The sequence below is a fragment of the Ascaphus truei genome, chromosome 2 (assembly GCF_040206685.1).
Source record: "Ascaphus truei isolate aAscTru1 chromosome 2, aAscTru1.hap1, whole genome shotgun sequence".
Classification (NCBI taxonomy): Eukaryota; Metazoa; Chordata; class Amphibia; order Anura; family Ascaphidae; genus Ascaphus; species Ascaphus truei.
In genome coordinates, this window is record NC_134484.1 from 303,749,706 (window position 1) to 303,765,062 (window position 15,357).

General features: G+C 46.4%; 1 protein-coding gene across 5 annotated transcripts in view; it reads right to left on the minus strand.

The window, feature by feature from the left end:
- The window catches only part of ADCY1 (adenylate cyclase 1), a 747,796-nt gene that overhangs the window by 23,056 nt on the left and 709,383 nt on the right, over positions 1–15,357 (minus strand). For all 5 annotated transcript variants that reach the window (XM_075586430.1, XM_075586431.1, XM_075586432.1 and 2 more), the window contains one exon: positions 9,299–9,423. In XM_075586430.1, the coding sequence (XP_075442545.1) occupies positions 9,299–9,423 (125 nt within the window). The remainder of the gene's footprint in view (positions 1–9,298; positions 9,424–15,357) is intronic.

The window sequence follows — 15,357 nt, forward strand, 5'->3', positions numbered from 1 at the left end:
GCTTTCCAGGGAGGACTTTGTCCGGAGGTCTGTGTCTACATGTACCCGGGAATCTGACTTGGCTCCTGGCTATGTTTTTGGGGTGGCCAGCAACTCTGGACCCCAACTAGCTAGACACAATTCGACAACACTTCTACTGCAAAGTCCACCCTGAAACTCATAGCCTGAGAATCTCAACTGGTTAGCACTCCTGGAAAGGCAAAAGACATAAATTCTTTATTGTCGCATGTTTTACATACTATGCATGGCAGTACATATACAACAGTCAGGCCCAACAACTGACACTCTAGGCCCCCAAAACATGGATCAGGGGCAACCAAGTGGGCTTGACCTTTCTTGACCTTTTTTAGTGAGCCTGGTTACCCCCTCACCGTGACACTTCCCCCTTCAAGATGAAGGCTCGGTTGCAGCTGCCTTGTCCGGCGGGGAGGCTAGCCTGACACCTCCTTGAAGCTTTTGGTTCACAAGGTATGTTTTATAGGGAAAGTCCATCAGAGTTTCCGTGCTCACTGCATTTCTTGTGTTGTCAAATTCCTACAGTGCAAGACTCCAGAGCAACAACTTGCCATTCTCCCCCGACATCCTTTGTTGCCAGCTCAAAGGATTATGATCAGTGATCACTGTAAAGGACCGGCCATAGAGATAGGTCTGCAATTTGTTCATTGCCGAAACTATGACCAAGCACTGCTTTTCAATTGTGGCATTAGCCACTTCACGGGGTAAAAGTTTCCTGCTCAGATATGCCACAGGATGTTCACCCCCTCCTCCCCTACTTGGCTGAGTACAGCACCGATATCATAGTCCGAGGAATCAATCTGTACTAAAAACCTTTTCAAGTAATCTGGTGCAGCCAGAATCGGAGAACTGGCCAGTGCTGTCTTCAGTGCCTGAAAAGCCTTTTCACTGGCAGGAGAACAGGCTACCAGAACTACATAGTTACATAACTGAGAGTCTCTTCTGTGTTAAGTCAGTCAGGGGTTTTGCAATGGCACTATACTGAGGGACAAACTTCCTATAGTAGCCTGCAGTGTCTAAAAAAGCCATGACCTGCTTTTTGGTCCTAGGTACTGGCGACTGCAGTATAGCTTCCACCTTAGCTGGTTCTGGCTTAATGTGCCCTCCACCATACCCACTAGACACTTGGCAGGCTTCAGTGTTAACCCTGCTTCCCTGATCCTTGTCAGCACCGCAGCTACATGCACTAAATGTGAGTTCCACGAGTTACTGAACACAGCAATGTCATCCAGGTATGCCCTTGCAAAACCTTACATCCTTTCCAGTAACCTATTGACCAGGCGTTAGAAGGTAGCCAGGGCATTCTTCATCCCAAATGGCATCACCAAGAATTAGAGAGACCACTTGGTGTGATAAATGTTGACTTCTCCCTAGCCTCCTGGGTCAGTGGAATTTGCCAATACCCTTTGGACAAATCCATGGTGGTCAGAAACTTTGCCCCCGTGAACTCATCTAACAGCTCGTCCATGCGGAGCATGGGATAAGCATCTAACACCGGCTCAGCGTAGAGCTGCCAGTAGTCCACACTGAACCAAGTGGTTCCATCATTCTTAGGCACCAAGGCTACCAGACAAGCCCAAGGGCTCTGAAATGGTACATTTACTCCTAGGGCCAGCATCTCTTCTACCTCTTTCTCTATGCTACTCTTCACCTCTGCCGATACTCTGTAAGCATGCTTATGTAGAGGTCTTTGCTCACCTGTAAGCATTGGGTGTTCTGTAATATCTGTCCTGCCCGGCTTGTCCATGAACAGAACCCTATGCTGCTCTATCATAGCGCTTTCTTGCACCTTCTGCTGTACACTGAGCTGAGACCCTATCTCAACCTGCTCTACTGTGCCCCCCGGCCTAGATTCCCATAGGTGGTCAGGCAGAGCATTGCACGCTTGGTCCTCCATCATGGGCTACGAACAGTTAGCACTGATGCCACACAGTTTAAAATACTCCTTAAACATATTACTATGCTAAGTCCTATTTCTACCTGTCTCTCCATTTAACTGTACAACATAGTTGCACTCATTCATTTTACTGAGAACCATGTACGGTCAAGACCAGGCAGCCATTAATTTGTCTGCCGAGTGGGCTTCAGAACAAGTACCTGCTGTCCTTGGATGAATGACCTGCTATGGGCATTTTGGTCATAACAAGTCTTCTACATTGTCTGAGCCTCCCTTAGATTAGCCTGTTCTAACCCCATAAGTATTTCCAACAAGTCCCTGAGATCTACATCTGAAGCACAGATGCATCCGTATAGTAGTCTCCCCGTCCCATCCCTCACAGAATAAGTCAAGAGGTCCCCGTACCCTGGTACCACATTGCAGCTTGAAGGGAGACAACCCAATCGATTCTTGCGGTACCTCGCGGTAGGCAAACACCAAGTGCTGCAAATGAATTTCCCAATCTTTTCCTTCAGCCTCTATAATCGTTTGAAGCATCTGCTTTAGGGTACCATTGAACCTCTCAAATAACTTGTTGGTCTATGGGTGGTAAGGGGTCATGCGCTGGTGCTTCACCCCACAAGCATCCCAGAGACACTGTAACAATTCACTCATGAATTGTGAGCCTTGATTGGTTAGAATCTCACTAGGGAACCCTACTCTAGTGAAGATGACTAACAATGCCTTTGCTAAAGCCCTAGCATCGAAGGTGGAAAGTGCTGCAGCCTCAGGGTACCTGGTGGCAAAATCCACCACTGTGAGAATGTACAGTAGCACTTGCCAGACCAACTGGGGATCATGAGGGGTCCCACTATGTCCATGGCTAACCTCTGGAAAGGTTCCCCAGTTACCAGTAGTGGGTTCAGGTGTGACTTCACATGATCACCCGCCTTACTCACTTGCTTGCAAGCATCACAGGCATGGCATAACTCTGCCACTGCCCCTGATGCCTTCAGCCAGTAGTAACACTGCAATAGCCGGGCTCTCATCCGAGTGACCCCTGATGCCCCGCTAGTGGTATGGAGTGTGCTGCCTGTAACAGTTGCTGCCTATACTTCCTCAGTATTACTAACTGTCTTCAACCAGTCCAAACCCTATCTTGACCTGTAGAACCCTGCTCTCCATATAAGAGCCCACTGTGCCATAAGTATCTGACCCACAGTCCAAGGTAGAATTGACCGCCTAGAGCCTTATGCTCTCCAAGCTGGGATCAGACCTCACCGCATCCCTAAACTGTGTCCCTAATTCTGGCCGCCCACCCTTAGTCTCTAAGATGGGGAAAATAGGAACATGTAAAGGGGAAGGTAAGTCAGCACACTCTCGCGACCCAGTCTGGCTTACCTGCCTGGTCTCTTCAGAGACCCCTGGAACTGTTGGTCACAAATGCAGGGAGATGGCGACACAAAGGTGCAACTCCTGACGTCTGACTCCTGGTAATTCCTGCAACAGGAGCCAGTTCTGCCGTTAATGTAACATGTAACATGCCCCAGGTCATTACCAAGGAGAACCTTAGCGTCTAACCTGGGCAATGAGAACCTCAGCGTCTAACCTGGACAATACCCCCACCTCCCTCATGCCATGTCCGGCACCCTAATCAAGGAATATCCGGGCAACTTGAATGGACTGTGGTCCGCCATCCTGCATGGTTATGTTCATCCCTGTGTCTGGTAGCAAATCCTCTGGCAGGACCAGATCAGGTCAGACCAGGATAACAGTGGCACCGGAGTCGAACAAGCCGGCTGCTTGGCGATCTCCGATGGTCACTGTGCGCAAATGCTTGTGCTCATTGGATTGCAGCCCGACCGGCGCAATCTGATGTCCCTACGTTTCCGCTGCTGTTCCCCTGGCTGTATGTGCAGGAACCTGGGTGTGGCTCCTCTCGCTGGTTCGGCTGGATAGCTGTATCTGTCCCTTCTATGTGTGCAAGTCGCACACGGGTGACCGGCCTCGCAGCTGAAGAGCATTACACCTGGTAGGGTCCACCGGACCTAGGACGGTCCAGACAGTCTGGCCTTGTGGGCCCAGTAGCACCTCTCCTCGTGCTTGAATTCTGCAGCTTTGGGTACACTTCCATCAGCTGCAGCCTTGCTCTTCCCCTGAGGCGTGCTTTTGGCTCCCTTGGCTAGAGTGGCCGTGTTCTGGGTAGCCCCTTTTTTGTGCATCACCGGCCAACTGGTGACCAACTCGTCAGCTAGTTTAGCAGCTTACACATAGGTCTTTGGTTTACGGTCAAAGACCCACTCCCAAACGTCCGAGGGGCACTGCTGCAGTAGCTGTTGTTGAAACACCAAGTCCAGTAACAAGTGGTATTTGGTAGCACCATAGCTCTCCATCCACTGTGCCCCCTGCAATGCCATGCAGGACACAAACTGCACGTAGGACTCACGGTGGCATCTCTCCTCCGTCCTAAACATGCCCCGATAAGCTTCTGGGGTGAGGGCATACTGGGTGAGCAACATGGCTTTTACGTGTCCATAGTCATTGCCATCCTCAGCAGGAATAACCTAGTGAGTCTCCTTGGCCACGCCGGACAATAACAGGTTTAAGTGCAAAACCCAGTCCTGTTCTGGCACACGGTACCAGTGACATTGGATCTCAAAGTTCTTTAGAAACCCGTCAATCTTGACCGTGCCATCAACAAATTTGCCAAAACTGTGGTGGTCCACTCGGGGGGCACCTTGCTCCCCGTTAACAAGGTGGGAGTGCAGGGACGCTTACCCTTGTGAGGTTTCAAGCAGCCAGACCCTTTCATCCACGGTATCCCCCTCTCCCCATGAGGCAAGAAGGGCAGTAATTCCAGGTGTGGAAATTCCATTAGCCACTGGGGCAACCACGGTCGCACTCCCTAGAACCAGTCCCCCAACAAGATCCATGTTGATGCCCGCTCCCTCCCCTTGTCCTTCCTCCACCATCGGGGCTGAGGGTATGTCCCCCTCTAGTGAAGCAATGCTTGCTTCATGAGCAAAGCAAAGTCTTTGACCGACCGTCCGTCCGTCGGTAATCCATAGCTCTCACATAGGGAAAAAAATCTTGGCTCGATCCCATGACCAGTACCGACCTGACCGCTTGACCTAACTAAGTGACAATGAACCTGTGTGACAATTGAAACTAAGTGATAATGAGAACCTGTGTCTTCTCTGCTTTTGTAAAACTTGTGTACGTTACTACTTGGATTGGGAGCTCGCAATCTTCGAGTCTCCCTCTATGTTATAAGACCCCGCAGGATATTACAACATAGGCTCATTGATCCCACTGCAGCCACCACTAAATAGATAGCCTGTCACGGGAGGCCAGGTATTTACACCTTTATTCCGGGATCATATCCCTGAGTAAAACCAAGAAGTAAAACAAATTGCGATTTATTATTTGAAACGGACATACACACAATGGATACAATTGTGCAGAAGAAAACACACTTGCTGGGGGTCTGGGGAAAAAACTAGACTTTCTTAGCCCTTTACAGTCCTTAAAACAAAGTTTGCAGTTGACCGGGCCTTGTCCTGGAACTCAAAATCGTCATGAAGTTCCACACGCCACCGCTGGATTCGCTCCGGAGCTTTGAAATAGTTTGACCACGAGTAAGTACCAAACCTCCTGGAACTCAAATCGGCATGTTGTTCCAGCCGCGACCGCTACGTTCGATTTGTAGAACTTGGCCGCAAAAGTCAGGACTTAGATAAATATTTCAGTTTAAAATCCTTGGAGCCGGATCGCTGCTATTTCTCACAGAGCATCTTTTGGGGATTTCAAATTTGCCGCTGATTTCTTGGCGCTTAGAATCTCTTGAGCTGACTGGCTGCAAGGTTTCTTACAAGATTTCAGTCCTATTCACAGAATAACTCAACCAATCAGAGCGTGGGGATATTTCCACCAGGTTATCAGTGATTTGCCGGTTCCCTGAAGCTGGGCGGCCACGGATTTCAATTCTGCAAAGGGGCATGCGCTAACCTGGCACTTCTGCCACTGAGCATATGGAACCCCCCGATGGCCCAGGCTCCTCAGAGTCTGGGGCCAGGCAAATGGTTGCCAGATAGCCCTTATTCATGCCAGGACATGGTGTAAGGAATCTGTTCCTGGTTTTGGCTGGAGCTCACTCTTTCAGAGTTGGTGAGCTCTCAGAACAGACCTTCCATTGGATTTGCAAGCACTCACCTGTGCTTGCAATCACTGCAGCTCTGCCCCTATTCGCTGGCTATACTATATAGAGCCAGCCCATCCCCCCAGGAAGTTGCTGAGCATAACCCAAGATTCACTTGGCTGTAACTGTGTTTGCCACAAGCTACTTTGCCTTAGCCTCCTAGTTCCTGGGGCCTGCTGCATTTCTCCATTGCAGAGGCCGTGTCCTGGTTCCTGTGCTGAAGCACTGGATCCCCAGCGTAATCCTTCAGCTTCCTGTTCCCTGAGGCCTGCTGCCTTCTCTCCCTGCAGATGTCTGGTTCCTGGCACCTGCTGTATATCTCCATTGCAGAGGCCATGTCCTGGTTCCTGTGCTGAAGCGCTGGATCGCCAGCGCTAACCTTCAGCTTCCTGAATCCTAAGGCCTGCTGCATTCCTGCTCTGCAGAGACTTTCATTATGGGCTGCTCCCGCTCCTTGCACAGAGTCAATTCCCGCAGTGCAGCTGCTATGCTGAAGCGCTGCGTACCTGATTCCTTGTTGCCGAACTGCAGCCTGGATATCGATTACCCTGACGTCTCCAACCCTGACCCTGGCTTGTCTAAGGATTACTCTACATTCTCCAACCCTGACCCTGCTACGAATGACTACGAACTGTGCAATCCAGAACCGGCTTCGTAGTCTAAGGTTGGTGTATTCACATCCCCACCTCAGCCCCGCGGTCCGGTCCAGGTTTGTGACGAGCGCGTCCATTACACGTGGGTACTCAAGCATAACTCCGGTACTCGCCCGCCCTAACACCTTGGCATCGCTGAGACTTTCAAGTTGGGGACCCGATCAGACTCAGTGGCACCAAGCCTGGTGGTCATCTGATCTCTCGGAACCGGGAACTTGGAAATTCACCAGCTCATATACAATGCATAAAACATATACCTTTATACACAGGTTAATAAAAATCTCTAAGAATTCTTCTAAGTCCTTTGTCCCCTAGGCCCTACTGAAAAGACATGCACGTTCATTTTCAGAGCTCCTATACCTTCCTGTAAGAAGTTTACTAAAAAGTTGCTTCAAATAACGCTTAGGTTAAGTTTCAGAGTTGCTTCTATTGTACCGAAGCTGGACTTAGAAATAATGTTACTCTCGCAACCTCATGGATGGTTGGAGACACTCCGAACCCCTATACCGGTCCGGGTGTGGGTCTGGGTGTTTGGGCATATACTGTGGGGGACTCCCCCTAAACCAGGGACCACCTGACTCTACCCAGGTTACGCGTATCCCAAAGCCCCCTTTTATCTTTCTGGTCTGTGCTGAAGCAGGGCATCCTGGCGGTGAGCTGCGTAACTGCTTTCCAGGGAGGACTTTGTCTGGAGGTCTGTGTCTACATGTACCTGGGAATCTGACTCGACTCCCGGCTACATTTTTGGGGTGGCCAGCAACTCTGGACCCCGACTAGCTAGACACAATTCGACAACACTTTTACTGCAAAGTCCACCCTGAAACTCACAGCTTGAGAATCTCCACCGGTTAGCACTCCTGGAAAGGCAAAAGACACAAATTCTTTATTGTCGCATATTTTACATACAATGCATGGCAGTACATATACAGATGCAGCAGCCATTATTTTAAGGAATAATGCGGTGTATACCTCGGAATACCCATGTGATGGCGCAGAATTACTTCCAACCGTACCGCCTTAAAACGTGAGTGCAGGCAAGTGCATAAAATGGCAATTTAGTGTTCTGGCTTTTAAACACCTGAAATTGACAAAGTAGCACAGTACTGTACACATTACAATTCATTAATTTCATTGCATACAATTGCACATAATCCATGAAATTCAAACAAGTTCAAACAAAGCAACCACGATAAACACGTATGCCATGGGTGATTGGCCACGTTCTTGCCGCGTGGAGTACAACAGCGCACACGAAAACGACACCATGATGCCTTAAAATAACGGCCGCTGCATCTGTACAACAGTCACGCCCAAGAGCTGACACTCTAGGCCCCCAAAACATGGATCAGGGGAACAAAGTTGGCTTGACCTTTATTAGTGAGCCTGGTTACCCCCTCACCGTCGCACAGTTGTCTGGGAGTAGGTTTACTGGATTATGCTGAAAAACTGTGTAAACTGGAAGGCATACATTTATAGACGCCTGAAGAAGTATTGACAAAACGCGTAGGATATGTTAATTTGCTATATTGATATTTTGGACTATCATTGTGCACTTATTTTCCATGGTCAGCGTCTGTGCAGCCGTGTTACAATCTGACAGTCACATCTATAGGTCATGGGTCCAGTGACGTCTATCGGGCGACTACGCATACTCCACCAGTGAGACCTGCTTTCATCAGCTGTTTACACTGGCATTTGCGTGAGATCTAAAGCCGGTGCGTGTTCCCGACATATCGAGGAGTGGAGCGAGAGTACACCTTTTAGCTGCGATTTGGAGTTAAGTTGGAGGGAACTTTTTACATACCGGGACCCGGTTACAATATCAAACGGAGGAGGGACTGGGAGAAATTAGTGTCTGCAGGTTCCATCGACTATCGTGAAGTGCTGTGCTGGATTGTCGTTCGGAAGAGGACTTTTGATGACGCTGACTGCAGTTGATAACATGTGCCAAAATTCAAGTACTGCTTGATTTTCCAAAGTTGATGTACGTGCATTTATTACCACCTTCACTTTGTCAATATTATTGACTTTTTATTACAATTTGAGTTGTGCGCTGTTTGTCTCTTTTTTTCTTCCACTAGCTATCGCAGATGTTGAGCCATCTGGAGTGATACAGCAGCAGACTCTCTTATTTTTGTAAAAGGTTTTTTTCTTTACACATTTATTATTTTAGTGTTTATTATAGCACTATATATTGCACTGGGTTATAACTTGTGTTTTATGTGTTTGATTGACACGATTGAAGGAGATATACTTTTTAATTTTTATTTGAATAGGCATAATTGGTGGTGCAGATATTTTCACTTCTTTTTCATAGATTTATAGAGGTCTATGTTAAAATGGGTAAGTAGCAAAAGATTACAATGTGCACATTTGCATGTGATTTCCCAGAATCCCTAGCTGCAGTAGAAGTATTGTATACTAACAGATAATGGTGAAAGGCAAAGTTGCAGACCTGGTAGAGATGTGAATGTCATCACAAGTGATTTTTTTATTTGATATAAATGTGTAATTGCCATTAGTTATAGGCTTTAGAAAGGATGAGCAGTAACTTACCTGAATTTTTCCCTGTACTCCTGTGCTGTCCATTCTACTAGCAACATTTACTGTATTCCCCCAGATATCATATTGTGGACGTCGGGCCCCAATGACTCCTGCTACTACAGGGCCAACATTTATACCTGCAAAAAGTTTGATTTAGAAATACATATATTTATATCACAATTGTACACATTGTCACACACAGATATATAGGGCATCATGCAGTAAGCAGCGAAAAAATGCATTAGCCAGTTTAGCAATTCGCCATGTTTTTGGCGTGTTAAACTGGCTGTATGCTGTCGGGACGAATCCCTGGCGAATGAATGTGCCACCACCATTTGATGAAATGGCGTGTAACCGGTGGTGGGACGGCTGCCTGGCGAGAAACTGCCGAGAAGCTGTCCCCTGCCGAGTTGTGTTTGCAGCAGAGAGAGATCCGCTGCTCTCTCGGCGCAAACATCAGCACAATAAAAATTATTTTTTAAACCATTTTTATTCATAGTGTACATGTGCAGGGGGTCTCCGGAGCTGAACCGCATTGGTTTCAGGTCCGGGGACCCCCTGCTTCCCGAGATACAGACCCCTTTATGAGGTGCCGGTATCCCTCTGCATTTAAAGGTCCCGATCACGTGACCGCAGAATGTAAACAAAGCAGAGGGATATCGGCACCCCATAAAGGGGCCTGTATCTCGGGAAGCAGGGGGTCCCCGGACCTAAAACCAAAGCGGTTCAGCTCCGGAGACCCATCTACACTATGAATAAAACACACATATCAATAAAGACTCATTCCTTACCTTAGAGGGTATCTGCTATGGTAGCGAAGCAGCATGAATATTTATTTAATAATACTGTACAGTGAGCAGGGGGTGCCCCGAGCTGAACAGCATCACTTTGTGGACCACGAACCCCCTGCTTCCCGAGTTGCAGGCCCCGGTATGTGTGATCGGATGGGCAGTGTCGCCGCCATGTTTATAGCGTCCCATACGCTACGTGTCCGCAATAAACATGGCTTCCACACTGTAACCGATGCCCCAAACCAGGGCCTGTAACTCGGGAAGCAGGGGGTCTCTGAGCCACAAATCAATGCGGTTAAGCTCAGGGGACCCCCTGCTCATGCACAATATTATTAAAATACATTAATGCTGCTTCATTACCATAGCGGATAGCCGCTAAGGCAATGAAGGGGTTAACGCATACTAGCATGTTTATTGGGGACAAATGTCCACAATAAACATAGCAGCAATACACAACATACAATACAGTAATGGGCAACATTACTATTATCCACAAATGGATAATAGTGCAGTTGTCCATTTAAAATACATACAGAACAAAAAAGACATTAAATACATATAGCACTCACCCATGTGCGGCTGCCACGATGAAGGCCATCCTCATCTTTATCCTGCCCATGCCCCATCCGCTTCTGCAAAACAGACACAAGAATAAAAACATCCAATGTAATGTCCCCTAACCCCTTAATCACCATAGCGTTTATGAAACGCTACAGTCATTAAGGGGTTAACCCACCATCACGCACATACCCTCCCCCACTAACCCCCCCACCCCCTGAGGCCTAACCACCCTCACCCACTACCCACAAGGGAGTCCTACCACATACCCTTGGGGCCAAAAACCCCGTCCCCCCAGCACATACAGTACAATAATGTGCCAAATAACTATTATCCACATAGGGATAATACATTATTTGGCCATTATTAAACACATTAAATACCGTAGTAAAATAAAGAAAATTATACTAACCTCATCAATAAGAGGGCCCCGTCGCCAGCATCATCCTTGTGGTCCATTGCCAAAATAATAAATAGCCAATACATATCAATGACATTCACATACCAATGAACCCCTTGATCACCTTATCGGGTACTAACCTCAAAGGTAATTAAGGGGTGAAGCCATCCTGCAATGGCAACTCCACTTATGCATAACTTCCTCAATGAATTAAAAAGCAATTTCCTAAACAAATCTCATGTAATCATTCAATCTAAAGCCTCAAATGCCACTTAAAACATTGCATTTACAGTGTATACATGTAGCATAACATGTAAGCTACATGTACACGCTGCAAATCAATGTTAACAATACAATAATCCAACTACAATAGCATTACATCACAAGAAGTATACTATGTCATCCAATAAAGTCACCATCAATGAATTAACAAATATGAATTACATCCCTAAACAATTAAAATACCATCCATACCAATTACACAATTAACTATAGCTATCGTTACAGAGAACAAGTTCACATCATACAAAATAGGACACCAACAATTACAATATACTAAAGCAACCCTCACCATAACCTACAGTACAGCATAGAAGCCCAAAAATTACATCTCTCTAATTCTAAAATACATTTAACACACATCTATGCATAGCAGCATAGCCACAATCATTTATAATAGTGCAAAGAAAGCTTTAACAACACTATCATTTCTTACCCTGTATGTATATATCTCTCTAGACATACATACTGTACATACATACATACAGTGGCAAGAAATGATATGCATAAAAAAAAAATAAACACATGAAAAAGCAAAAAAAAACACAGTTACATGAAATACATTTCTTTAGTTCACTTACCATTACTTGACCCCAACGACTCCCGTTGATCAGCTTACTCACGAACCAATCCACGAACAGGAACCCATAAAATAATAAACCAGAAAATAATAAACATTAAAATAATAAAACACGACAATCCAGGGGTCTTCTAGTTGTAATCCATCTTCATCTGTATTCTTCTTTCTTCTACCTTCTTCTGGGGTCTTCTTCCCGTCTGCTGCCACGCCCTGGTCTTCTTTCTTCTCCGGAGGTCCTTCCTCCTCGGCGTCTTGCTTCAAAATGAGACGACATAGGCTTTTAAAGGCCTATGACGTCACATTTTCGTCATATGGTTCCCACGGCCCTGATTGGGCCGTGAAAACCATGTGTTTTGGCCGATGAAAAAAAAATGATGACGTCACTTAAAGGCAATGAAAGCACAGCCAATCAGAATGGCTTTGCTTCAATTGCCTTTAAGATGACGTCATGAAAAGAAACATTGCCGCCCTCACATGGTACGGTAGCCAATCAGAGCATGGGAACTCCATCCCAACTCTGATTGGCTCTAGTAGACCATGTGACAGAGGCTTGGGGAAGAACGGATATGACATCATTGAAAGCCTGTCACATGGTACTAGAACCAATCAGAGTAGGGATAGACTTCCCACGCTCTGATTGGCTGCCGTACCATGTGAGGCCGGCCATGTTTCTTTTAATGACGTCATCTTAAAGGCAATTGAAGCAAAGCCATTCTGATTGGCTGTGCTTTCATTGCCTTTAAGTGACGTCATAATTTTTTTTTTATCGGCCAAAACACATGGTTTTCACGGCCCAATCAGGGCCGTGGGAACCATATGACGAAAATGTGACGTCATATGCCTTTAAAAGCCTATGTCGTCTCATTTTGAAGCCAGACGCTGAGGAGGAAGGACCTCCTACTGAAGAAAGAAGACAAGGGCGTGGCACCAGACGGGGAGAAGCCCCCGGAAGAAGATAGAAGAATACAGATGAAGATGGATTACAACTAGAAGACCCCTGGATTGCCGTGTTTTATTATTTTAATGTTTATTATTTTATGGTTTATTATTTTATGAGTTCCTGTTCGTGGATTGGTTCATGAGTAAGCTGATCAACGGGAGTCGGTGGGGTCAAGTAATGGTAAGTGAACTAAAGAAATGTATTTAATGTAACTGTGTTTTTTTTTGCTTTTTCATTTGTTTATTTTTTTTTATGCATATCATTTCTTGCCACTGTATGTATGTATGTATGTATGTCTAGAGAGATATATACATACAGGGTAAGAAATGATAGTGTTGTAAAAGCTTGATTTACTGTATTGTAAATGATTGTGGCTATGCTGCTATGCATAGATGTGTGTTAAATGTATTTTATTATTAGAGAGATGTAAAGTTTGGGCTTCTATGCTGTACTGTAGGTAATGGAGAGGCTTGCTTTAGTATATTGTAATTGTTGGTGTCCTATTTTGTATGATGTGAACTTGTTCTCTGTAACGATAGCTATAGTTAATTGTGTAATTGGTGTGGATGGTATTTTAATTGTTTAGGGATGTAATTCATGTCTGTTAATTCATTGATGGTGACTTTATTGGATGACATAGTATACTTCTTGTGATGTAATGCTATTGTAGTTGGATTATTGTATTTTTAACATTGATTTGCAGCGTGTACATGTAGCTTACATTTTATGCTACTTGTACTGTCGCGGCCGAGTTTATTCTTACATTTACCCGGTCTCGGCCACGACAGTAACCGGGCACGCGCCGGGGTGTCCCGTGCGTGCGCCGAAACCTCGGAGGAGCGGTCCTCCGATCGGGGCTTCCGTCTCCCCTCTCTGGGTCCGCCGGGTCCCCCAGAACCCCCCACCGCCGTCCCCCACATCGCAGGACACCAGGGCTCCCTCGGGGAGCCCTGGGCACGCGCGCATGAGGCGCAGGCACCCGATGAAGCGTGACCGCGCATCGGTGATGCGCGGCACGCCGAGGGGATTTGGCTAGCAAGCCGGGAAATCTCCTGGCTTGCGGAACTAGCCAAGTCAGGATAAAACATGTCGCCAGTCTATACACTGTAAATGCAATGTTTTAAGTGGCATTTGAGGCTTTAGATTGAATGATTACATGAGATTTGTTTAGGAAATTGCTTTTTAATTCATTGACGATGTTATGCATAAGTGATGTTGCCATTGCAGGATGGCTTCACCCCTTAATTACCTTTGAGGTTAGTACCCGATAAGGTGATTAAGGGGTTCATTGGTATGTGAATGTCATTGAAATGTATTGGCTATTTATTATTTTGGCAACGGACCACAAGGATGATGCTGGTGACGGTTCCTTCTTATTGATGAGGTTAGTATAATTTTCTTTATTTTACTACGGTATTTAATGTGTTTAATAATGGCCAAATAATGTATTATCCCTATGTGGATAATAGTTATTTGGCACATTATTGTACTGTATGTGCTGGGGGGACGGGGTTTTTGGCCCCAAGGGTATGTGGTAGGACTCCCTTGTGGGTAGTGGGTGAGGGTGGTTAGGCCTCAGGGGGTGGGGGGGTTAGTGGGGGAGGGTATGTGGGTGATGGTGGGTTAACCCCTTAATGACTGTAGCGGTTAATAAACGCTATGGTGATTAAGGGGTTAGGGGACATTACATTGGATGTTTTTATTCTTGTGTCTGTTTTGCAGAAGCGGATGGGGCATGGGCAGGATGAAGATGAGGATGGCCTTCATCGTGGCAGCCGCACATGGGTGAGTGCTATATGTATTTAATGTCTTTATTGTTCTGTATGTATTTTAAATGGACAACTGCTCTATTATCCATTTGTGGATAATAGTCATTGTGCCCATTACTGTATTGTATGTTAGGGGGGTATAGGTGTTGTTGGGGTCATATATATATATATTTATATATATATATAAATATATTTATTTAGTTAGTGTGGGGCTGGTGTGTGTGTTTTCTTTTTATTGTGGGTAGTGGGGGTGGGTGAAGGGGGGTGGGTGAAGGGGGTATTAGCCCCAACGTTGGTTTGTTTAGGGCTTGGGGGTGGGTAGCGGGAGGCCTTAACCCCTTCATGACCGTAGCGGTATTAACCGCGACGGTCGTGAAGGGGTTAAGTGCACCCGCAACCCCCCCGCAAGCCCTAAACAAACAACAAGGGCCAAATACCCCCTTCACCCACCCCCGCTACCCACAATAAACCTGGCACGGCACTTTAACCCCTGCATTACCTTAGCGGTTAACCGCTAAGATAATGAAGTGGGCTTTAGATGCATTTTTCCTGCCTCGGATGCATGCCGGGGGGGTCCGGTACTGATATTAATGGTATCAGCTCCGGAGACCCCCGGCATCAATCCCAGCCAGGAAAAAGGCCTGAATTTTTTCTAAGTGCCGATCCGCCACTCATCCGCTGCCTCTCAGCAGCAACTTGCCATCTTTTTCTTGCGTGGCTGATCCGCCAGCAAAATGCCATTCTAGAGTGGCAA